Below are 25,070 nucleotides of genomic sequence, written 5' to 3'. Positions count from 1 at the left end.
AAAAATATTCATCCCTTCTAATATAGAAACAATTACTTGCCGCTGATTATGGCAGCGATTTGCCATCAGTCAAGGAGGAACTCGATCGTCAGCAACATGAGCATAAGCTAATCGATCAATTCCATTCTAAAATACTCAACGACGAGCGTCATCAAAGCAAGTTCTCCGGCGATGAATTGAATTTGTATCAGCAAAGACTAAATCAGTTACAAAAGGTCTATGCTGAGCTGCTTAGCACCTCAACGAAGCGTCTATCCGACTTGGATTCGCTGCAGCACTTCTTGGCGCAAGCATCTGCAGAGTTGCAATGGCTCAACGAGAAGGAGCAAGTTGAAATAACGCGCGACTGGGCGGACAAACAACTCGATTTGCCTTCAGTGCACAGATATTATGAGGTGAGTGGTTTAGATACTATATACATGTACATGTAGCTGATATGCTTGCAAGTAAGTGGATAGTATCAAATTATTATAACATGTTGACATTCAACTTGCAACTATATTTTGGCACCAACTATTATGTCTCATCGTTTGTTTCGTGCTTCATCTAATTACAAGCGTGCATTTGGTAATGGCGACGAGGTAAGATCGAATTATTCCAGCCCATCAGTATTGATGTGTGATTTTTCAAAACCAAAACAGCAACAAAAACTCATCCAACCAAGTGCACTTGCTAGCTCACTAGCCTTATATCCTATACGACATTGATAAGTTATGGTATTAACCAAACTAACTCTCACCCTTCCCATAGAACCTTATGTCCGAACTGGAGAAGCGCGAGATGCACTTTGCCACCATCTTGGATCGCGGTGAGGCGCTGCTCAACCAACAACATCCAGCCTCCAAGTGCGTTGAAGCCCATTTGACGGCACTACAACAGCAGTGGGCGTGGCTGTTACAGCTAACGCTCTGCCTGGAGGTACATCTGAAACATGCCACGGAATATCATCAATTCTTTGCCGAAATTAAAGATGCCGAGCAATGGCTGAGCAAACGAGATGAGATACTGAACAGTAAGTTCTCCCAGTCCGATTTCGGGTTAGACCAAGGAGAGTCCCTGTTACGCGGCATGCAAGATTTGCGGGAGGAGCTCAATAGCTTTGGCGAGACAGTGGCAAATCTGCAACGCCGTGCACAAACCATTGTGCCGTTGAACAAGCGCCGACAACCGGTCAACCGTCAAGGACCTGTGCAGGCCATTTGCGCATACAAACAACAGGGTCAGTTGCAAATCGACAAGGGCGAGACAGTCACTCTTCTGGATAACTCCGGACGCGTCAAATGGCGTGTGCGCACAGCCAAGGGCCAGGAGGGCTCCATACCCGGTGCTTGCCTACTGTTGCCGCCACCCGATCAGGAAGCCATTGATGCTGCGGAACGTCTTAAGCGTCTCTTCGATCGCTCAGTTGCGCTCTGGCAGAAGAAACATTTGCGTCTGCGTCAGAATATGATTTTCGCAACCATACGCGTTGTCAAGGGCTGGGATTTCGATCAGTTTCTGGCCATGGGCCCGGAACAGCGGACGGCCATCAGACGCGCCTTGAATGACGATGCTGATAAATTGCTCAGTGAAGGCGATCCCAACGATCCACAATTAAGACGATTGCGACGCGAGATGGACGAGGTCAATCGTTTGTTCGATGAGTTTGAAAAACGTGCTCGCGCCGAAGGTGAGTGTGGGCGGTCGGAATACATGTATACATATATGTGTGTGGGCGTGTGCTCCTAGTGGTCATTATGTCGTGTATGTCGGGTGTAGCTTACAGTTTAAGCGATTTAGTCGCAATTCAATTATCTGCCACGTTAGCGATGACGTCGGGAACGACCAACCGCCAGCTGTCAGCAGTGAGCCTCTAGGGCCAATTAAATGTTTAATTGAATTTAATGGAGCAATGCGGGCATGGTTCGGCTGACAAGCTCAAATTTTAACTTAGTCTTGTGGCTAATTTCGTGCACAACGCAAGTTGGAATCTAACAGCAAAATGAAGAAATTGTTCGCGAGTTCGAAGACTCGCGGTAATATTGGGGAAAGCTTTTACCTCCATATATAAAAACAATAATAATAACAATATTTTTTTACCCCCCGCAGAGGAAAGCAAGCAGGCCAGTCGCATATTCACAGAGGAATGCATTGCCATCAAGAGCAAACTGGAGGATATGGCGCGTGAGCTCGATCAGATAATACTGGCACCTTTGCCACGCGACCTGGACTCGTTGGAACACGTGCTTGAAATACACGCAGACTATGAGCGCCGATTACAGTTGCTCGAGCCGGAGCTCAAACATTTGCAGGAGACATTCCGCACCATTGCACTGAAAACGCCAGTGCTGAAGAAATCGCTAGACAATCTAATGGAATTATGGAAGGAGCTGAACACACAGAGTGGTCTGCACAAGGACCGCTTGAAATTGCTCGAAGCATCTCTGGCTGGTCTGGAGGATAACGAGCATGTCATATCCGAATTGGAAAACGAGCTGGCGAAGCATCAAGATTTGCCATCAACGGCCGAGGGCTTGCAAATGGTATTCAAACAGCTCACTCACATGCAAGACATAATTACACAACAACAACCACAAATGGATAAAATGAACGATGCTGCCGATCAGCTGGGACGTATGGGCGTACCCACCAAGGTGCTCGGTGATCTAAAGCGTTTGCATTCAAACGTTGAGCGTCTAAATACGCGCTGGAGTGCGGTTTGCAATCAGCTAGGCGAACGGTAAGTTGATATTGTCTTGGAGTTGTGCACGTGCCACGAATTCTATTTTTTGTGACATTCACGGGAAATCACAGAGTTTTTCCAGGTCCATAAGTCGAATACATTTTCCTTGTACCACTGAATACGATATGATATAACTTTGTTTGCGTATTTATTATATCCGTTAGTACATAATTGAATACCTAATGCTTATTAGCTATTGTTCTATTATTTACTCTTGTACACTTGCATGAAGTCGTGACTTTTCGAGATCTGCCTTAATTTCACGCACAGCTCTACCATAATATACCTGCATCACCTTGCACCTGCGTCTCTTCATATATGGGTATATGCGCTTCATTAGGTTTTACAACTATATTCTGAAATATATATCATTGACAACCTGCTAATGCTTATTCTCACACCACCATTTTCAGAATGCGCTCATGCGAGACGGCAATCGGCCTTATGAAGAATCTCCAATCGAGCGTGCAAGTCGAGGAATCATGGGTGGATGGCACCACAGAGCGTCTCTCTGCCATGCCCACGGCGACTTCAGCTTACGAATTAGACGTGAGTAGAGCGATGCACACTTTCTATATCGTTTTTGATCATCTAATAGTGTCTTTATGATGAAATTTTAAACAATTTTTGGAGACTATTCTGTGCTCCACTATATACGAGTATACTATTATAGCCACATAGTTGAAGATTTCCTTTTAGCAAACCTTGTACAGTGAATGCAGTTAGTCAAGCCCTATACTATATATACATATATATATCTTAAGAAATTTTCAAGAAAACACAAAGTATATATAAATTCGGATCAAATCCTTGCAAGTACCCCGTCGTTAAATGTAGTTCTGTTTTAGTTAGTTAAAGACCTGGTGTTGGACAAAGTTGTATTTCGTTCTACACACATTTATATTTACAAGTATATGAATTTATGTATTCCATTTGTTAACTGTCCAAAAAAATCAACAGTATTTTGTACTGCTGTCTATATACTTATATGTGTACCTCTCCCTATCCCTTTGTTATTCGATACAGTAGTCTTGTCTAATATAAAAGTTGATTTTTTATATTGAAATGTAGTGTACTAGCAAACCAAAAAGGTGTAGTATGGTGTTAGTTTATGCCAGAACATCTGCCAACACCTACACGATACACATACATACTTACATATGTATATATGAACGAGGCCACTATTTGTGGCGATGTCCAAATGTGGTCCTACACCTACACATTGTTGTACATTTTTTCCCAAATTTGTGTCAGTAGCTTTAAAATTTCTTAATTTTTTGTGTGTTGTAGTTTGTCATTTAGCTCTTAAGTTGCACCTGTACACAATCCCAATACATACACAAAACACACCCAAACACATACACATACACACAAACACACACAGACACTTTCATCTAAGATATATTGTATTTGTAGTTGAAAACTAATTGTATATGTATTTTTGTCTAATTTTTTTGTATTTTCACCAAAATATTTCACAAAAACCAAATCAAATCACACACAACAAAAACACAATACAAAATGAACAAAATCAAAAACCAAAATTTTAAAATTATAAAAATATGTTGTCCATAAAACCGAAAAAAAAAACAAAAAAAAAAAAACAATATGTCAAAACCCCCTCGAACCATATAGAAACTCCTGGGAGCTGCTATCGAACGAAAACCCAAAATCGAAAACGTCAACGTTGCTGGAGGACGACTTATACGCGAAGCTAAGGTAAAAATTTCTTTGATTGGCTTTCGTCTCTGTATGATTTCTGCTTGTTGTATGATTTTGAATGGAAATTATGCTTCGTATGTGGTAGGGGAAAAGCTTTACCCGTAGAGCTGATCTTAACTGACTATAAAATGAAAGACTTAAAAAGTTTATATGTTTGAGTGTAGTATAATAACTCAGAGCTGATTTAAATGAACTTGGGAGATGAATTTCAAATGCCGTTAACTGTACTAGTCAATATAAAGTCTGATTAGGTTTAAGATCTATTAAGTACTAATAGATATTTAATCTGCAGTACCTCCTGAAATGTTTAATAGCAATCATTTAAATGGTTGATGACTACAGATGACTGACTTTGAAGAATGTAGATAACTACTGTGTCTGAAAATTGTTAAAATGCTCAATTTTGTAGATTGGAAACTTCCTAGAACATATGGTATAGCTATTTTTATAGTAAAAGTTTCTCACTATAGCATTTTCAAGATATAGAAATTCAAGAACATGAATATTTAAGTTTTTAATATTTAAAATTTATTATTTAATATTATATTATAATATTAAATGTATCTATTTTGCCTACTGTTACTTGTTTAACTATAAATATATTAAAGGGTATTTGCATTTAAGGATATATGTAGAAGAGTTGCACCTCATACCATGTGCCATGGCTTGATTTCCATATGTTTCTTTTGAGTGAGTGTGTTTGTCTCAAATTCAGATTGTTTACCCATTTTAGGCCTATATATACCCCTTTCTTGTTCTGACAACTATATTTAATGCTTTTTAAAACTGATACATTTTGTGGTACAACAACAATTCGAGCTCAATACAAGGGCGCTCAATTACTTAAGTTAAAATACAAACCAGTAATGATCCGTTTGGGTAAAAGGTGCGTCAATAACACTTGGGTACAACTTCTTACAACAAAAACAAAAACCAACAAATATTGACCAACAACAACAACAACAACAAAAAAAAAAACAATTACAACAAGAAAATAAAAAACAAAAACTCACAAAGCAAACCAATTAAAAAGCTATTCTTTACGAACGTAATTATTTATTGATTAATCAATCAAATAAAAAGCACTAAATATACCAAGATAAACCCTCCTCTCTCACACTATCTCTATTTCTCTAAAACAATCAACCAATCAATTTGTTTAACACACCAAATTACTAACATTTAACCGAAATTAACCAACCAACAAATCAACAACAACAACGTCAACGTGGGCACAACAACATCGTCGTCGTCGTCGTCTTCATCGGTTTTGGCAACTGCTTGGAAATCTATTAGATTTACGACAGTAAATGCCTACGCTTTGTTGACTGGCTACTGGAGGTACGTCCGTCCTTCTCGCCACCGCGTCGTGATCTGCGTCCTGCGGATAGCGATCCTGGCGCCACACAGTATTACAGCCAACGTTTGGACAACCTCAATACGAAATATGACAGATTGCTGGAACAACTGTCACAAAGGCTGAAAACAGCAATCGAAGTGAATGGCAGCGATGGTCTGGTGAGTATCCTAATCGTTTCCTTGTTGAAACGAGTCCCCCCCCCATTGCGTTTTATTTTGTTTTTTGCGAAGAAGCGTGAACAACACAGCCTCTTTTCCGAATGAGCGCATTTAGTAGCTTAACAATTTGACGCCAGCAGTTATTTTTAAACGTACACATATTCTTAATTGTCTAGCCATAAACAATATATTCATTACCACAACCAACAACAACAATAACGACAGCAGTTGTCAAATGTGCCATAATTATAATACCTTCAGGTTCAAGTTCAGCACAAAACTAGTTTTTCGCTTTCGTTTTCTAATGCTGAACACTTGGGTCCGTTGAAATGCAAATAGGCGAACTAAGCGTAGCACTTTGTATCTATTACCGCTTCACATACACAAGTATTGTCGGGTATATTGTTATTATTATTATTTTTTATTAAATTAACCTTCAGAATCGTGTACACAAAAAATAATGACATCACAAGAGCCTATAGCTTCAGTTGAGTTGAGCTGAGCTGAGCAGAGCAGAGTAGAACGCGCGCCGTCAATGGAGAGTGACAACATTTGAGAAGTGGTCTCATAAATCACTGGTTGATTAATTTATAAAAATTCTAAGTATTTTTGGTCGTGACTGCTGTTTGTCTATCAAACAAATAACTTACTTAACAGTATATTTTGAGAAATATACAAAAATTGGAGATTGCGTTACGTCACGTGTCTTTTAATTGGGATTATTTAATCACGACAAATACGCAGCTGGTCAAGCAAACGTGTATAGTACATATTTCAAAAGTCCAGCCCAATTAGGCAAATGAAGACAGTTTTCTAATTTATTTCAGTATCATGAACATAATAATGAGCCGGCGCCCGCCTTAATTCCCATAGAACCTCAGATAGACGCGTCTTTCCTATACACATTAATTTTTGCCAATTTCAATGCGAAGCAACGTCATCGCTGCTATAATTATTTAATCTGTCAACTCACTCTTCTTCTTTTTCTATGCCTGTTGACTGCTTTACGCAACTGGTTTCTTAAAATTGTATCTTGTTTATGCATTCAAACGCTCCAAGAAATTCAATTAAAAATTCGATTAGGCAGTTATTTTGACGAAAAAATTAGCAACAGGTTTTGTTTTTAGCCATATGACGACACTTCACAGGCCATACTTTATGCATCGGAATGTATAAATACTTGTCTGTTTAAAGAATTGTGTAAATATTTTCAAGTGATAATTAGCATAATTGATGGAAATGCTGAGGAAGAAAGTCGTAAATATCTCTGTAGGTATAAAAATACTATATACATACTTATATGTGGGTTTGGACGAGCTGTTGTCAACAAACAATGAATAGAATGAATTCTTCCAGAAGATGCGCTACAATATTTTCACTCGTAGAACCATCGCCAATTAATTTGCAGCTTTGGAGCAGAAACTGTTCCAAACAGCTTCGATTTATAATCAAGTTGTTTATAGAACTACTAAGATTTGACCATAGTTTATTTATTTCTTTTCAAGTTCAAACAATGTAGTTTTTTTCTTTAGTTTTTCAATTGATTTAGAATTGCCGCAAAATGTAGATTCAGTGGTATTTATACTTATTTTTGGGCTGTAGAGAGGGATCAGTATTTCATAAATGTAGCTACCTTTGGGAACTAAATATTTTACACAGCATGTGGACAGAGAACTATGGAAATCCGATGGCTTGTAGAAGGCTATAAGATCTTAAATCTTTTAATGTACTGAGCTTAGAAATTGTAGAACAATATGGACTCAAAACGATTTTCAATTGTATAAGGAAGAGTTCATTAAAAGAGCCAATTAACATTTTCGAGCACTACTTGGGTGGTTGTTCAAAAGTCCTATCATATGTTCGAGTATGTATCAATTAGCCATTTCTTAAGTCGTCATTTCCGTTCACTTTCAACACGAATTTAGCACACTTTGTGAACGAAAAAACAAAGCAATATAACTTTAGTCGTTTCATTTTGAAAGTGTTGCCGCCTTGAGTCGCCGGAGGCAAGCAAATCGGACGCCTTCAAATGCGTGACATCATGTTTTGGCTACTAAAAAAACTTCAGTTCAGATGGCTTAACTTGATATGCATAACATGGGCGGTACAGGCATGCTGGTATTAAATAGAGTGAACGAACATATTGCTATTTAGAAGGTTAGTTTGGGCATCACTGCCAACTCGAAACTGGTTTCTTAGCTTATTCGATATTTTGAAAAACAAGCAAAAAACAAAATAGAAGCGAGCTGCGCAGAAGCACACATCAAATAGAAACATTGCCCGAACATGACTCTTGACTTCCGCGTATTGTTTTCAACTTTAATCTAACAATTGTGTGATTTTGGCCACAAAATATCCAACGGCTTTGTAATTAATTGTTTATGAAAATGCCGCCTAAACGCAACAGCTGAGCAATTGCCGGCATTTTTAAGCAGCCGCGTAGCTCTCTTGCCTTAGAGTCTAGGGAGAGAAAAGAGGCGGCGTTATTCGCTCATAGCGGTCAGCGAAAAAGCTCTCTCTGCCTCTCTCTGTGATAGTAGCAGAGGCCGTGGTCCAAGTGTTCGGCAGTCGTTGCTCAGCAACTTACCAATCAGTTCGAAAAGCGACGTGGTTGTGTAACGACGCGAAATCGTGTGGGTGTGTGTGTGCGTGCGTGCGCCGTTAAACGAACAGATAGGCAGAATAGTTGTTGCCTCACATTTGAGCAAATCATACGAAATCGTTGTTAGTGGTTTGCTTAAATATATACGTGTAATTATTGTATAAAAATCGCGTGTCAATGTAGCTGAAAATATTTACAAAATATATAATGTTGTGTTAAACACGTTCTCGTGCTCATATAAAATGAATTCAATTAGATAAATTGCCGGCCAGAGAGCCAATATAAAGCAATAGAATTGAAGAAGAACGTGTCGCTCATACGCCGTGTTGGCAGCGCAGCAAACAGCAATCAGCAATTGCCACATGATGTCACAGATTGTTTATATATTATTTATATATGCACATATATTTATGTACATATCTATGTATCTGTGCATGTAGAAAGTTTACGTGGTTTTAATTGAATGCGAACGAACAGCAACAGTGCCCTGCTTTCAATTCTCTGTGTGGTTAATAGAAATTACAATTTTCTGTACGACCCACACGTCCGACAGGCGGCATGCAAATAGTCGTTCTTTCTTTTGTTGTTGTTTGCCAAACGAACTTGAAGAGCAGCACACAATAAAAAGTTGTTTAGTTTCAAAATGAAGTCACTCGTTAAGCCAAAAAAGTGCTCTGCAAACTTGCGACGTACAATATGGCAGCCAAAAAAAAATATAAAGAAACGCCACATATACTATGCTATATATGTATAAAAAGCACATACAAAATTCTATGAAAAGAAGTGTGAAAAAAAGCAATACAAATTTTGATGTAGCCTTGAATATGTCGCAAGAATTCTTATATTTTTCTTCTTTTTTTTCTACTGCTGATGATGTTAATGAAAAAGCCAAACAACAAAGCGATGTGTTGGTTAATAGAAATATGCGGCAACATTAAGTTTTATAAACAATACCAGCATGACTCAAGCGCTCAAAAAACTGCTAGGGCAACTATAAAAAAATATATAAAAGTGGCATAGTAAAAGCTTGATAAAGGCCAAAAAATAGAATTAAGTACTCGCTGACTTCATACAAATAATAATAAAAAATTAAGCTGCGTTTTTTGGCTTTGGCTTTCAACTACTGACCTACACAATGACATGGAAACAATGCATACTTTTCTCACATAGACGCGTCATTATCATAAATAGACTGTTTAAACCACATATATTATCAACATTTACGATCAGCTGTCAGTATGTATTAGGCCAGGGCGCAACACTCTAATCTAATCTACAACGTGTAATTAATCAATGATAAAGGCAGAACGACAAACGGATGCGTCCCGGCTAGGAAAATATTCTTGCTATGTACTCTAAAAATAAATAGCTTGCCTTAAGTTTTTGAAGTTTTTTTTAATAACAATATTTTTTTTTAAACACTAACATCAAACAAATTTGTTTGACTACAGACAATTTGTGTTTGATTTTGCCTTTCACTGTCACATTGCACGTTTCTTGGGGCCGCCTGTCTGCATTCTCCTGTCGCTTTTTATTTTCCTCAGACATTTTTGTAGTCGCTGCTATTTATCGATTAAACGAGTCGCGCGCATTGCCACAATTTAGCCATATACTCGTACAATATATTTTTAGTGTCATTCTGTACGAGCATATAGATTTTTTGGTCTCATCTATAAATTAGAAATGAAAGCGTCATTAGGGCGACGGCACCAGAACCGAACCAGCAGCGTATCTTCGTTTTTGTGTGAGGCGCTCCTATTTTTGGTGCAAGTCGAGGCCGGCCGGCGCGTCGAGGCAGCTGCAGCAGCAGCACTGTTGCAGCTTTTGCTCTCTGCAATAAGCTTGTGCAGCATGCAACGCTGCAAAGCTCGCTCACAGCTGGTACAACACGGCGTATTAGTCATATGAAAGGGAAAAATCGTGTCAAGCTCGCATCCCATATGATTAGGGTCGTTGAAAATTGGGCTGAATAATAATAATTAAACTAAATCAGCTTATAAAGCTGTAGAAAATCATACAAGTATTTTTTGAGAAGAAGGTTGCACGCTGTCATTTCCCGGCTATGCTTTTTATTGGACGGTTAGGCGTTGCAAATTTTCGTTTCATTTATTATTATATACTTGTATATTTTGTTTTTGTTGTACGCCGCTAACTTGTTTCAACAATTTAAATTTTCGATGACATCATTATTTGTACCTCATTCATTTTAGCTGCTATTTTGTGTGTTGCTCAACCATTCTGACTGTTGCTTTCTATAATAAATATACATATGTGTGCATACTCTGTGTTTGTTAATTATAATTTATGAATTATATCCGTACTTTTTTGTTTTTTGCTAGCACAACCTTCCGAATGCGAAGGTATATTTTGAATGTATATTTTTACTGCAGCAGGCAAAACAGTTTTGATTGTGCGTTAGAGTGCATTTCGACAACTTCAAAGTGATGTATAAATTGCCGTTCATTCGCATTAAGATGGCAACTCATAGATAAACGATTGTCTGACGTCAACTTGAAGTTGCAAACGATTGCCATATGCCAGTCTTCAGCTCTTTTGTGAATCAATGCCTTTGCATTTATGGTAAAATAAAGATAAAAACTTAATTACCAGTTGCTGATAGGCCGTGTATTCCGCTAGTCGGGTAATTGCCTTTTCAACTTGCACCCATGTAGCATCTAGGGTGAAACAAAGGGAAAACAACTCGTTGACTCAACTGTGTTTATGAATGAGTGCTTCAAAAAGAAAAAATAAAAACAATTTCTCCCTTCCATGCACTCTTTATTAAATTTATTTGCAGTGAAGAGTTAAGCACGTTTTTTTTTATTTATATGTATATTTATTTGCTTTCAAGATATGGCATATGTGTATACGTTTCGTATGCCTTCCATAACGTCATTTCTATTTCGGTTGCGTTATTTATGACATTTGCGTGGTCGACATTCTTGTGTTTGTTGTAGCTTTACTTAAACGAAAGCCCTCGGGCTGATAAACACAATCACAGTTTGCCGGTTGAATAAACACTGAAAGCACAAAGCTAGTAAAAGAGATCGCAGCTAACAAATTATTTAATTCGAATGATATGTAATCCTCTCCTAGTATTGCTGCTATAAGCCTTTGCTATCTAAAATATTTGCGATTTAAACGACAAACATGTTTTAAGAATATTGATAGCGTTAGGGGGCGCTGCCAAAAGAGTATTATATTATTATGGTCTTATCACACGCCTTATCTTGTGACCAAATTACTTTGTTATTAAGCGTAATTCGCATTGTTGTGGTATACCAAATAAAATTAAAATCATAATCAAAGTAACTCAATAGAAAAGTAAATTAAATAATAACAAAAGGCTTAGAAATCAAATGTGAAGAATTTAACTAATTTCGAATTGACAAAAACTCACAGTGAGATGTATATTACGAGCCTACACAAGTGTTAAGCTCAAGTGTAACTACTACAAAAGAAAAATTTTGAATATGACCTTGTCGAACCGAAAAGAAAAATTGACAACCAACCGTTAGCATTTGTCGCAATCATGCAACGTAATTCAAATAGAAAAACGATCAGTAAAACAATTGCCACAATGGCAGAGGAAAGCGAATATGATTTCGCGTTCGAATTTCAGGTAAAGTTCCTAAGCGCCATTTCGCAAAAGAAAAAAAAAACGCACTCTCATATGATATGATTGATGGCTTTAAATGAATTTACTAAGTGGTGCGAAATTGTTTCTCTATTTTATTTTAGCAATACGCTGAAAGTTTACAGAAACCGCTAAAAACCTTTAGAGTTGACTTCAGTGCGGGCAGCGTACCAACTGGCGATGGTTATGCTGCACGTCCGGAGGATCTCTACACAACATCCTACAGCAGCACACAGTAAGATAATTTACACTTCCAGTTTAGTTGAATTCCATTCGCCAATTTACACTTTTTTCCCACACCCAGATTCAGTTCGACAAAGACAACGAAAAGCTCGACGAAGAGCATCTACACAGATGGCACAGACGCGCCCAACAACAAGGCGCAAGAATTGGGCACACCACAATCCCAAATCCAATTCAATGAAATACGTAGTTTGAAACGCGTTCAACAAATCAACGATGGCATTGGCAGCTCCGTCCTAGACATAGCCGGCATACGCGATCCGCGCACAGGACGAGTGCTTACAATTGGCGAAGCAATACAGTTGCGCATTCTGGATGTGCGTACTGGTGAAATGTTGATTGGGGATCGTCGCGTAACGCTGGAACAGGCCGCCGAACAAGGATTAATTGACGCACATCTGGCGCGTCAGCTATTGCAGCCGGGTGCTGGTCGCGATGCCTCTGGCCGGGAACTGTCGCTACTCGAGGTCATACAGCGTGAGATAAGCGAAGCAGAATCGGGATACGAGACGGCAGAGAAACGTATTAAGGTAACAACAAGTACTGTTGTTGAGGAATCACCTGAAAATCCTAAAAATATTGCCGACGCCATTTCTGCGGGGAGTGTGGATACAAAGACGGGCCTGTATCGCGTTAAGTCGGGTCAAACCATCAGCCTGGCGGAGGCCTACGAGCGCGGCTACTTGATTCGACACGAATCGGTGACAATCAAGTCAAATGCGCTGTGCTTGAGCGATGCGATTGCTCATGGCCTGGTCGACGGTGCCGGCTGGATAGCTGATCGTAATTGTGGTGACAAGTTCAGACTGGACTCGGCTATAGCAAATCAGTTGATAGATGCAGGTGTACGCGAAGTGGTAGATGCGAAGCACGACGTTAAAATTACGCTGCAATCGGCATTGCAGTCGGGCATATTAAACGCGAAAACGGGTCGGTATGTAAATGAAGTGACAAAGGAGAAGCTTAGCTTCTTGGAGGCGCGAAATCGGCAATGGATTGTGAAACCCTATACGTTAAAAGATATTTGTGATTTGAATTTAATGGACAAGCAATCGCTCATTACGAGTCCCATGCGTAGAGAAAAATTGAGTATTATGCAGGCAATCGAGGCGGGCGTCTTAGACGGGAACACATTGAAGTGCATTACTAAACGTAAAGGTGAGTTAATCACTTTGCAGGAGGCAATTGCTGATGGCATTGTGCTGCCTGCTGAGTGCAAATATCGCGATTTTATGACAGGTGAATTGATTAGCATACCGGAGGCGGTGGAACGTGGTCTTATCAGTTCCGTAGCTCAAAAGTCCATTTTCGATATAGACGGTTTTAAAGATTTGCACAGCAACGATTATGTCAGCTTTAATGTGGCCCTGTCGCGCGACATTTTGCGTCGCAAGAGCACGGGCTTTGCCTTGGAGACCGGTCGTGACAACTTTGTGCCGCTCGAGCTAGCTGTACGGGAGGGTCTAGTACGCCAGGAGGTATACGAGATGTTTAATCGCGGTATAGGGGTGCACAATGCCAGCGGCAAGGAGTTAAGCGTCTTTGATCTGGTCTATCATAATTTAATAGACCCAAAAACAGGTTATTTGCTCGATGCGAAAACGGGCGAGCCTGTGCCTCTGGACACTGCTATTGAACGCAAGTTCATAACGCCCGAAGGCGCATTACTTCTAAGTAGTCTGCTCAATATTACACTGACCACTGAAACAGTTACTCGTACAATCAATCGTTATGTCACCATACGCGCTGGCTCTCAGGAGCCTGGCGATACTGTGCTACTTACCTTCACAGAAGCAGTACGTCAGGGTTTCATTGACGAGGACAGACAATTGTTTAAAGATCCCAAGACAGGAAATGTATACTCAGTGCAACAGGCCTTGAACTATGGACTGCTTGTACCCGACAGCAACCAAACAGTACCTGAACCTACGAACCGCAAAAAGACCAAGTCCACAATTACCATTGTGACTAAACAGATTATGCCGGAAGCCGAACCAATTAAACTAAACACTCAAAAATATGTGGAGAAATCTGTAGAGATACCCATAACACAGGAGTTGGTCAAGCCGCAACGCGTTATCTCCGACTTTATAAACATGGAAAAAAGCAGCTATATTGAACAAAACGTGACGGAGCGTCAGATTATGGAACTACCACCAGGCGGCTGGCGTTTGAAGGATGCCATAGAGCAGCGTCTGTTTAATCCAGACACGGGTGTATTTCATGTACAGGGAACCGATCGTCTTGTCGATTTTGAGGAGTGCATTGCCAAACAAATCATAAACAATCTATCCGTGGCCGTTATTGAGCCCAGCACCGGTGACAAGATATCCGTAAAGTCAGCCTTCGAACGCAATATAATCGACAGCTATGGAAATTATACAAATCAACGCCAACAGGTGCAGAGCATGCGCAGTGCAATATCCGATGGAAAGATTATACTTGAAACCGTTCCGGCTACGCGAGGCGCTTCCCAAAAGACAATTCTACGGATTACTCGCGTCAGCAATATACCGGATGTGCTCGAGGTGTCTACGCCCCTGAAAGATGCACCGCCCAAGTTTATTGAGGTTAACACATGCCACCGTGAGCTGGCCTCACCAGAACCTTTGCAAATAGCACCTGGTGCCATTTATGATCCGTCGACGGCTCTTGTAATATTCACGCAAAGCGGGGAGACCGAAAACATTTTCGATGCAGCGCGCCAGGGTCTAGTTGATGAGCAGCTCATTAAAATTGTTGATCCTCAGACGAAACAAACAATTTCAGTTACAGAAGCGATTGCACGATCTATCTACGATCCACGTACCGCCACTATACTAAATACCGAAAATCAACCAGTGGATCTAATTACAGCCACAAAGCTGGGTCTTCTCAGCGTTGTTGGTGCACCACTTGTGGCTGCGGAGGGTGCGTTGCGCACCGTGCGTTTCGTTACCGATCCACGTACTGGTGAGCAAATACCCGTTGAAGTAGCCTACGAACGTGGCATTGTATCGCGCGATCAACTAAAGCGTGGACGCTCCTTCGAAAGCGAGCCAACAGTGGAGGAGAAGGTAGTCGTGCTCCAGAAGATGCGAAAGATCATACTCAAGCCGAAGGATGCTCAACGTAAGGGCATTATTGATGAGAAGACCTGCCAGATACTCGAGAATACAAAGAACTTTACCAACAATCAGGGTGATGTCGTCAACATTACCGAAGCACTTAGTACAGGTTTAATTGATGGTCGCAAAGGTCATGTCATTGACCCACAAAGCAATAATGTGCTCAACTTAAGACAGGCAGTCGAACAGAAGATCCTTGATCCAGAGGAAACTAATCACATACTGGTACCGCTAGCAAAGAGCTTGTCAATACCAAGACTGGCAGCCCAAGGCCTAATAGACACAAAGACCCAAACTATTGTCCATCCCGAAAGTGGCTATCCATTAAGCATACAAGAAGCAATAGTATGTGAAGTTTTGGATCCCAAATCAAAAATGCAGAAACCTTCAAAATGTACAATAGAAGAGGCTATACAGAATGGCATTGTAAATGCGGATGATTCCAAGTTTACCTACAAAAACAAAACCCTGAATATAAGCGAAGCCATCGATGCAAAGTTGTTCGATCCCAGCTATGACAAGCAAAAGGCCAAGGTGGAAATACCACCAGTGGGCATGATTTTCCCCGTCGCCGTTGAGAGAAGTCTAGTTGAGCCCACAAAACGCATCATCGTTCATCCAACAACAAATAAACAGTTGCCTATCAAGCAAGCCATTGATGAGAATTTCATAATGTCAATACCATATCCGCCAAAACCAGATGCGATTGAGCTAGTCGATGCAATGGATCAAGATCTAATTGATGTGGCCGCACATACCCTTAGACAACCCAAAACAGGAGATCAGTTGCCTTTGCGCCAGGCGTTGGAGACAGGTGTATTAGTTGTCAAACCGCTGTCGGATTTCGTTGTCACACAAAAACCCATTGCGAAGACTGAGGTGATGGAGACTGTTCGAGCGGTCCATACTGTGACCACAAAGACCATTGAACTTATGCAGGGTTATGTACTCATCTCGAACAACGAGGTGCAGAATGTGAACACAGGTGAGGTGTGCAGTCTAGAAGAAGCTAAGGAATTAGGTATATTGCGCGAGGAGTCAGTAACGCGGGAGACGAAGGCGGTAGCAGGCGAGATTCCGGAGCAGGAAGTCACTGATAAAACTATAGTTTTAGAAAAGCGTTCGCAAACCGTATTGGTTAGCTCGGATACGAAGCAACAGGAGATGCAGGTTACTAGTAGCACAACACAATCCACCATTGAGCATGTTAATGTAGATGTAACACAAGACAAACCATCAAAAGAGAGTTCCAGCACATTGAAAAATGTTAAAGAAGCAGCTAAAATGGGGGCCTTGGGCGTTATAGCAGCACCAGTACTGGCTGGAGGTGCTATCGTAGGTGGCGTTAAGAGCCTCATAAAATCTGTAAAGAAGCCTACAGAGGACCATAAATCGACGACGACAATTGTAACAGAAAGCATAGTGAAGAAACCTGAGCAACCTCAAGACATTGTCACTGAAGAAAAGAGAGTTGTTGTGCCCCAGCAAGTATCAGATGAAGTTGAAAATCTATTGGACGACACTGAGAAGTTTATCAATACTACCACCACAAATTTCATCTTAAATGAGAGACAGCAACATCAGCCCAAGGAGCCGGTTAAGCCTGTAGAACCAATCGATGAAACTACATCCACTTCGTCTACGACAAATGCAACACATACAACGATTACAACCTCAACTACTACAACGCAATCAATTATAACTGAACCAATAATCACAGAAGATTTGAAAACACCACTTAAACCATCAAATGTAGCCAATGCTACAATTGAGTCCCCAACATCTCCACTGCCGAAAGTCACAGAAACTATAATAAACACTATAACTGAGACATCGATTGTTGAGGAGCCGAACACTATTAACAAGGAACCAATTGTGGAACCAGAACTTATCAATGAAGAGCCAATTGTAGCAAAACCAGACACAGAAAAGAAAATTGTTACAAAACAAGAACCCGTACAGGCAATTGTAACAAAACCAGAATCAGACCTGTCGAATGTAACAAAACAAAAGCCAGACGATGTTACCTCCAGTGAGACTAAAATTGAGGTTATTGAAGAACCGACAACAACTACAGAATCTACAACTACAATTGTAACCACTTCAAAGACAATAACATCTGAAAGCAAGAAAATACCTGAAATAGCGGAAAATGCAGAACCAAAAGTAGACTCCAAACCAGAACCAAAACCAAGAACTACAGTCAAAGAGGAAGTTAAAGATATTCCTCCTCCTTTCACAGCTCCATTGGCACCCTTTTCTGAACCAGTTAAAGACACAGATGTTAAAATCACTGAAATTATTACAGAAGAGCCGATTGCCTCTGCTACGCAGACTGTAACAACTATAACAACAACACTAACATCCACAGAAACATTACAACAAGAACCCATCACTACGGAAATTGTGGAGACAGTTATTAATAGTTCAGTTGAGGAGCCGAAGAAAGTAGCAGAAGTGAAGGATACTGAAGTACCAAGTAAAGAACAACCAACGCCAGCGAAACCGGAGCAACCCAGCGCTATTACTGTTGAGGAAAGAATTGTAACAGTTGAGGAGCCAGCGATATCAGAATCTACAGAGTCCACAACAACAACAACAACAACTGTTACTACAACTACAACAACTTCAAGTAGTGAGGAATTAATTGATCCACAAAGTCAGGTGAAAGTCATTGAGGAAATCGTTCCAACAGACGAAAAATTGGTATCAGAAGAAAAAAGGGTTAAACCAGAAGATCAGCCGGCGAAACCGATAGAAAATATCCCGAAAGAAGAAGAGAAACAGGCACCTGCTGAGATAGTAACGGTGGAGCAGCATAGCCCGTCAGAGCCATCAACTACTACGCAACTTACAGAGACTGTGACAACAATAACAACTCTGGCAGAACAGAAACCGGGGGCTCTGGAACAAATTACACCTTCACCCATAAACTCCGGCAAAAATGACACCGTTACCGACTTCATCGAGCGGGAAAGGACGGCCGAACCCACTCCTGGCAACAACATCTTGCAGAACGTTAAAGATGCAGCTAAGTTAGGCGCTTTGGCAATTGTTGGAGCTCCAGTATTAGCTGGCAAGGCACTCGTAGATGCTCTTAGTGGAGATAAGCCTGAAAAATTGGCACAGTCCACGATCGAAGAAGTCAATCAAGAAAAGCCGACTGTTGTAGTAGAAAGCACAGGTACATCTAGTACACTTGTCACAAAAATTACAACTACAACAACCACAACAACGAGCAGTACTGTTGGATCTTCTTCTACGCCCGATGATGAATCGCGTGACACTGTTACTATTACAACTGTCGAAACCAGCGGCCGTAATGTGCCACAGACACTAGCTATTGGTGACGCTATCTCCCAAAAATTAATTAGCCCCGATGAATGTCAAATTATAGTCGATGGAGAGGCGCAGTCACAAACTGTTACCGAACTTCTTAAAGACGAACAGCTTAGTCCCCTAGACGAGGTTCAGATCATAGATGACAAATTGATTGTGCTGCAACAAATTACGTATGTTGTGGACATTGATACAGAACTGACGCCGGAAAAACTAAGTGAGCTCAACATTTTCGACCCCCTCCATCAATACTTTACTGATCCTACAACGGGTCAAAAAATATCATTCCAAACCCTTGTATTCGACATGAATATCTTTAATCCCGAAACAATTTTGGTGAAGAACTTTAGCACTGGCAAATACGAGACTTTGACAGCAGCTCTTGAACGTCCATTACTTGACAGACATACTGGTCATATGGTAGATCCTAAGACTGGCAAGAAAATACCCTTTTTTGAATGCATAGCACGCAATTGGATTATACGTGCCGATCCTGAAGATCAGCGGCCTGCGCCCATTGAGAATGTAGTAATCGATTCGGAAACCGGCAAAGTTATACTTGACGATGGTCGAGTTTGTTCCATTGTTGATGCTATTAACAGTGGCAAGCTGGACATACAGTCGATATCGGTACGCGACCCGGTGAGTGGTGAAGTTATTCCACTGCGTATGGCAATTGAGTTGGGAGTGGTAGACATGCAGGCAGGCACTGTTATAGATATTCAAACGCTGAAAGAGATACCCTTGGAGGTAGCTTTTAAGCTCGGCTTCTTAGTTCCTGGTGCACGCAAGCCGATTTCATTGGAGGCAGCTGTGCGCAAGGGTCTGTACGACCCAGAAACGGGCAAACTTTACGATGCTGAGTCACAGCATCAAGTCGATGTCCAAAAATCCATAGAAATTGGCCTAGTTGATCCGAAAATCTCGTTAATTGTTGACACTCTTAGCAAGAAGGAGCTGAAGCTCGATTGTGCCATTGAAGATGAGTTGGTCTTACCCGCAACAGGTCAAATAAAAGATAGCAAAAACAATACACTGGTTCCATTAGATGTGGGTGTACAGCAGAATATTGTTAAGACCGACAGCGTTACCTGGAGCTTGCCTGAACTGCTGCAACGTGAATACTATTCGCCCGACACGGGCAGAGTGCTTAATCCAGTTACTGGAGAAGATATTTTACTACAGCAAGCTATAGAAATGGGCTTTGTCGAAATTGATACAACACTAATCAAAGATGCCGAACATGACAAGATTGTGCCCGGCAAGGAGGCAGCCAAATTGGGTCTACTAGATACTGTGCGCGGCACACTTAGCACGCCCAACATTAGTTTAGACGAAGCTTTCGTTAAGGGATATTTAATTAGCACCAAGAACCCCCTCTCTCTAGTTGATTGCTTGCTCCGTGGTCTTTATGATCCTTCGACAGCACTATTTACCATCGACAACAAGAAATTGGATTTAAAATCAGCAATTGCGCAGAAGCTCATTAATCCTGAGGAGCTGGTGCTTTTGGATCCCAAAACCGAGTCAATCATTTCGATCAATGAAGCCATATCAAAGGGGTACCTTGATCCAGTGGGCGGCTTTGTAATTAATCCCTATGCTTCTACAAAGCTTTCATTGCCTGAAGCCCTCGAAAATCGTATACTTATTCCACCCAAGCGAAAGCGCAGTCTGCCTGACGCCGTTTATAGGGGGCTATATGATCCTAAAACGGGTCAATTTAGCAATACATTTACCCGCGAGAAGCTAACAACTGAACGTGCCATACGTAGGGGTATACTTGATGCCGATTCTACTATCGTTAATGTAACCGGTCAGGTCATACCTTTTGGCGTGGCTACTGAGACAGGGATAGTGGACAGCACGCAGGGCACAGTACGTGACGCCGACGACAAACCTATTGACTTCAAGGAGGCTTTCGATAGAGGCATTTTAGTAGAAGCCAAAAAACCGATGCGCCTCAGCGAAGCTGTTGTGAAGAATGTGTACGACGAAGTAGATGGTCATTTTGTAGATCCGAAATCGGGCGAGAAACTCAACTTTGCTGAGGCACTCAACACCAATCTACTTGACGAGCATAGCGTGCAAATTAGGGATTTCAAAACAGGTCTATACAAGCAACTGAACTTGACAGACGCCAAAGACTCGGGCATTATTGATCCACAAAACTCAAAACTATTGTACAACAACCAGACCATAACACTCAAACATGCTTTTGATATCGCTATACTAATGGATGTAAATGCGCCAATAAGCATTCAACGAGCCATACATCAGGGTCTCTTCGATGATAAGATTGGCAAGCTCACTGATCCAAAGACCGGACGCAAAATAACGCTTCTTGAGGGTATGCGAAGCTTTATTATTAACCCTCATCTGCCCTGCTATTTTGACGAACAGACGGAACAGCTGTACAGTCTCAGCGATACTTGCCGCAATGGCATCATTAACAGGCGAGAAGGTGTATTCAGGGAACCAGGCAGTAACAGCTTTGTTTCGCTAGGTGAGGCACTAAGTTTGGGTCTAATAGTGGATATCGAGAATGCTGGCTTTGGGTTGTATGAGATGTTAGCAATGGGCTTCTATGATGTGCCTTCACGCAAGGTTCTTCATCCAGTTACCAATCGCAAGCTAAACTTGAACGAGGCATGCGTCGAAGATGTGCTTAGTCTATCCTCTAGTTTAGTTAAGCACTACGATTCGGGCAAGTATATGCGTCTAGCAAATGCCATCAAGGAACAACTTATAGACGACACTAACGGTTGTTATATCTTGGGTGAGGAGAAACTTGATTTACAAACGGCCCGCGCACGCGGTCTTATTGTGTCTAACCGTCGTCTTCTTAGCCTAGAGCAAGTTCTTCGCATGCAACTATACCGCCCAGACACAGGCAAGTTTTGCGATCCTACAACTGGCGAGTATTTGGATCTGATTGAAGCAATTCACAATGGCTTCATCGATCCTGCCAGCACCGTATTTAAAAACCAAGTTACTGGAAAACAGCTGCCATTAAACGAAGCCATCGAAAACGGTGATATTGATGTGTCCAAAGGTCGTGTATTTGATCCAAAATCAAAGTCAGCCTACAATTACGATGTCGCATTCTCGCGCGGCATACTTTTCACCATTTTGCGTCCACTAACTGAACGTAACGAGCTTGTAAGGCGTCAGGACAGCGTTGAGCTGTTGAGTCAAACACCAGTTAGTGTTGTTATAAGCAAACCGCGCGAAATGTCTCTCGAGGAGGCCATTAAATACCAGATAATTGATCCAAAAACCTCGCTTGTCCGTGATTTCGATAGCTTCAAATTCGTGCCCTACCAAGTGGCATTCGAGCGCGGTCTTGTCGATATCACAAAACGTACACTCGTCGATCCAAAAGCTTTATACTTTGCATTCGATCCCTCATTACTTATTTACGTGCGCGAACCTATCACATTCGATCAAGCTGCCGAATCCAAACTGCTAGACTTGCAAACCGGCATTTTGACATACGTTACGTCCAGCGGTGTCGCCGATACAGCCACCATAGCACCTAAGCGCAACGACGACAGCGCAAATGATTCTCTGACTGTCATTGATACGCCGAAAGAGTATACGCTTAAAGACGCCGCCGGTGCGGGTATCATTGATCCCGATTCGGCGTTGGTAAAGGACCTGGCCAAGTCGAAACTTGTGCGCTTGCCAGAGGCTTTCCGCAAGGGTCTCATGGACTCTAACAAAGCAAATGTGCTGAACACACAAACCTCGAAGCTGTGCACATTGCAAGAAGCCTACGAGACAGGACTCATCTGCACTCCCAAGCGTTCATTTGGTTTGCTAGAAGCTATAACATTCAACCTGTACAATCCGACAAACGGTTGTCTAGTAGATCCTTTCCAAATGCATCCAGACATCATTAAACGTAAAAAGTATACGCTTGCTGAGTCAATAAGCTCGGGCCTAATCGACCCCTCATCTACGGTGGTGCGTGACCCAAACACTGGGGTAATTGTTCCACTGACTGCTGCCATTGGCAGTGGTGTTATAGATGCTAATGAAGGTCGTTTGAACGACGCTAAAAACAATATTGATTTGGTCAAGGCCGCCGAGAAGGGTTTGCTGTTGCCAGCCGAACAGAGGGTAAGTGTTTTCCTATATCCTTATATTATTTACAAATTAAACACTATTTTTTCTTTCCGATTGGAAAATAAAAAACTATTGCTAGAAATTATCAACAAAAATGATTCTTAAGCTTTGTTCGTGGCATGTTTGGTTGAAAATATATTAAAACACAATTTTGGTTTCATTAAAAATTTGATAAGCGATTCGCTCCCCTCTTTTCTTCACTCTGTTACATTCTGATGCTGTCTCTCTTCATTGAACTAACTCTAGTTTTAACATTTGTATACCCTTGCAATGAACAAAAGACATCTTTTTGGACATAAAAACGTGTCCGTCTGCTTTAAGACCCTTTTGTATAGGAAATCTATCTTGGCGATTTAAAAAAAAACATTATTATATGCAAGGGTATATAGGCTTCGGCATGCCGAATAAAGCTTTTTTCTTGTTCTTTTAATTTGCAAATCATATTTATTATTATTTTGCCTGTCTAAAAACCGGGCAAATTTCTTATATTGCAGCGCATGGCATTGAGTTTTATGTTCGTTCACATCTTGCTACTATATAACGTATAATTTTAATGAGCCATCTTCGCTGAAGCTTGCTTTAAATTTTCATAGAATGCATACGAGTTACTGACAGATGCAGCAAGAAAAATGTCAACAGGCACAAACCAAAACAATAAATACGCCATCTTATCACATACGAGTACATCACATCTATCGACTGAACAATCAGTTCATGGAATTTCAACACGCATACAAAAAATAAAAAATCATCAATTAAACTCTATTACACAAACACATCAAACGCTTACTCAGGCAATGCTACGCGCCCTATCCATCCATACTCTTCAACATAAATGACGTCGGCAATACGCATAAAAAAGCACAAGAGTCTATAGCGAACGCTTCATTTTTAAACACATAAACATACTTATATACGACCTCTTCCTTCATATAAACGACCCTATATATGAATTCCATAGACTGTACGTAGTCTTCCCAAACAGTTTCAGCTGTGCTGTTAGATTGTCCCTACCACATTACAATCTAGATGTATCCTTAATGGCCGGCTTGGAAAACTGTCCAGTAGTATTCCAAATTGGCAACAACCCCATTTTTGTTTTTATTTCTCCTTTTAAATGTTTTTTTTTTTTTTTGGAATAAGGTATTATAATTCCCCATTTATTTATTTATGCATAGCAAAAGATCTTTTTAGTTGTTAATTATATGATTTATTATAAATACAATTTTTTACCTATTTTCAGCATATATTATTTCGTTTGCAGTTTTGTTTTTGAGTACGAAAACAAACAAAAATACAAATAATTAATAATAATTGCAACAAAATTAACCTTAACCAAAGCAATAAAACTGTACAACCAACCCATTAAAACAAATGTAGCTAGTTGCCCACTAAACGTAAAAACTTGTAGTTCCTAGTGCCCTAAAGTAGTGCTCGTTCTCTGTAGTATATAGTATACCATTTTTGGCAACATTGGTGTTTGTGCGTCCTTATTTTTATGTTTATTTATCGCTTTTATAACTTTTAAAACCGCTTGCTTGCTTTGAACGCGTTTTTGTAAATATTAAAAAAAAAAAACTGCTTTGCCGGTGTGGCTTTTTGGCTGCTACTTTAAAACTGATTCTTTTCAGCTTAAAAAATTTATGATTATTTTAAATATATATTTTGTGTTCACATACTATTTTATTTTGAAATTTTTGACTAGATGATTATGAAAAACTTTGAATGCATTTCTCATACTCTTTTCTATTCCCCCAATAAGATAAAAAAAGGCAAATTTTATATAATGCTAAGCTATACTACTTTTATAACTTTTTACTAATTTTTGTTATTCCTATACGATATATTTATCTACGACGTACAGCAAGCAGTATTTGAGAAGTTCAATATGTGCGAAGAGAACGTGAACGACCTGCTTAAGTGGGTCACTACTGTAGAACAGAAAATCTCAAGTGTTGGCGGACCTCGTGAAAAAATCGATGAACTACGCAATCAAATCAATGCCCTTAAGGTGAGTCTCAGTAAATAGTCAAATATCAAATTTTCAAA

At 40.5% G+C, this 25,070-nt stretch overlaps 1 protein-coding gene across 31 annotated transcripts in view; it reads left to right on the top strand.

Moving 5' to 3' along the window:
• LOC115634261 (microtubule-actin cross-linking factor 1) overlaps positions 1-25,070 on the top strand; it is a 93,363-nt gene that overhangs the window by 47,393 nt on the left and 20,900 nt on the right. For 26 of the 31 annotated variants that reach the window (XR_003996423.1, XM_030531883.1, XM_030531885.1 and 23 more), the window contains 9 exons: positions 27-395; positions 751-1,669; positions 2,089-2,719; positions 3,136-3,271; positions 4,358-4,441; positions 5,741-5,962; positions 12,306-12,436; positions 12,506-23,015; positions 24,886-25,032. Coding sequence is in view for 30 of the 31 variants with exons in the window: in XM_030531883.1 (XP_030387743.1) it covers positions 27-395; positions 751-1,669; positions 2,089-2,719; positions 3,136-3,271; positions 4,358-4,441; positions 5,741-5,962; positions 12,306-12,436; positions 12,506-23,015; positions 24,886-25,032 (13,149 nt within the window). In the remaining variant the exon portion in view is untranslated. Of the gene's footprint in view, positions 1-26; positions 396-750; positions 1,670-2,088; positions 2,720-3,135; positions 3,272-4,357; positions 4,442-5,740; positions 5,963-12,067; positions 12,187-12,305; positions 12,437-12,505; positions 23,016-24,885; positions 25,033-25,070 lie in introns of those variants that run through there. The other 5 variants (XM_030531875.1, XM_030531877.1, XM_030531876.1 and 2 more) reach the window with 3 other exon arrangements.

This window comes from Scaptodrosophila lebanonensis, unplaced genomic scaffold, assembly GCF_003285725.1.
Source record: "Scaptodrosophila lebanonensis strain 11010-0011.00,11010-0021.00 unplaced genomic scaffold, SlebRS2 tig00000001-arrow-pilon, whole genome shotgun sequence".
Classification (NCBI taxonomy): domain Eukaryota; kingdom Metazoa; phylum Arthropoda; class Insecta; order Diptera; family Drosophilidae; genus Scaptodrosophila; species Scaptodrosophila lebanonensis.
Note: the sequence above shows the minus strand (reverse complement) of the source record. Positions and strands in the feature narration are given on the sequence as shown.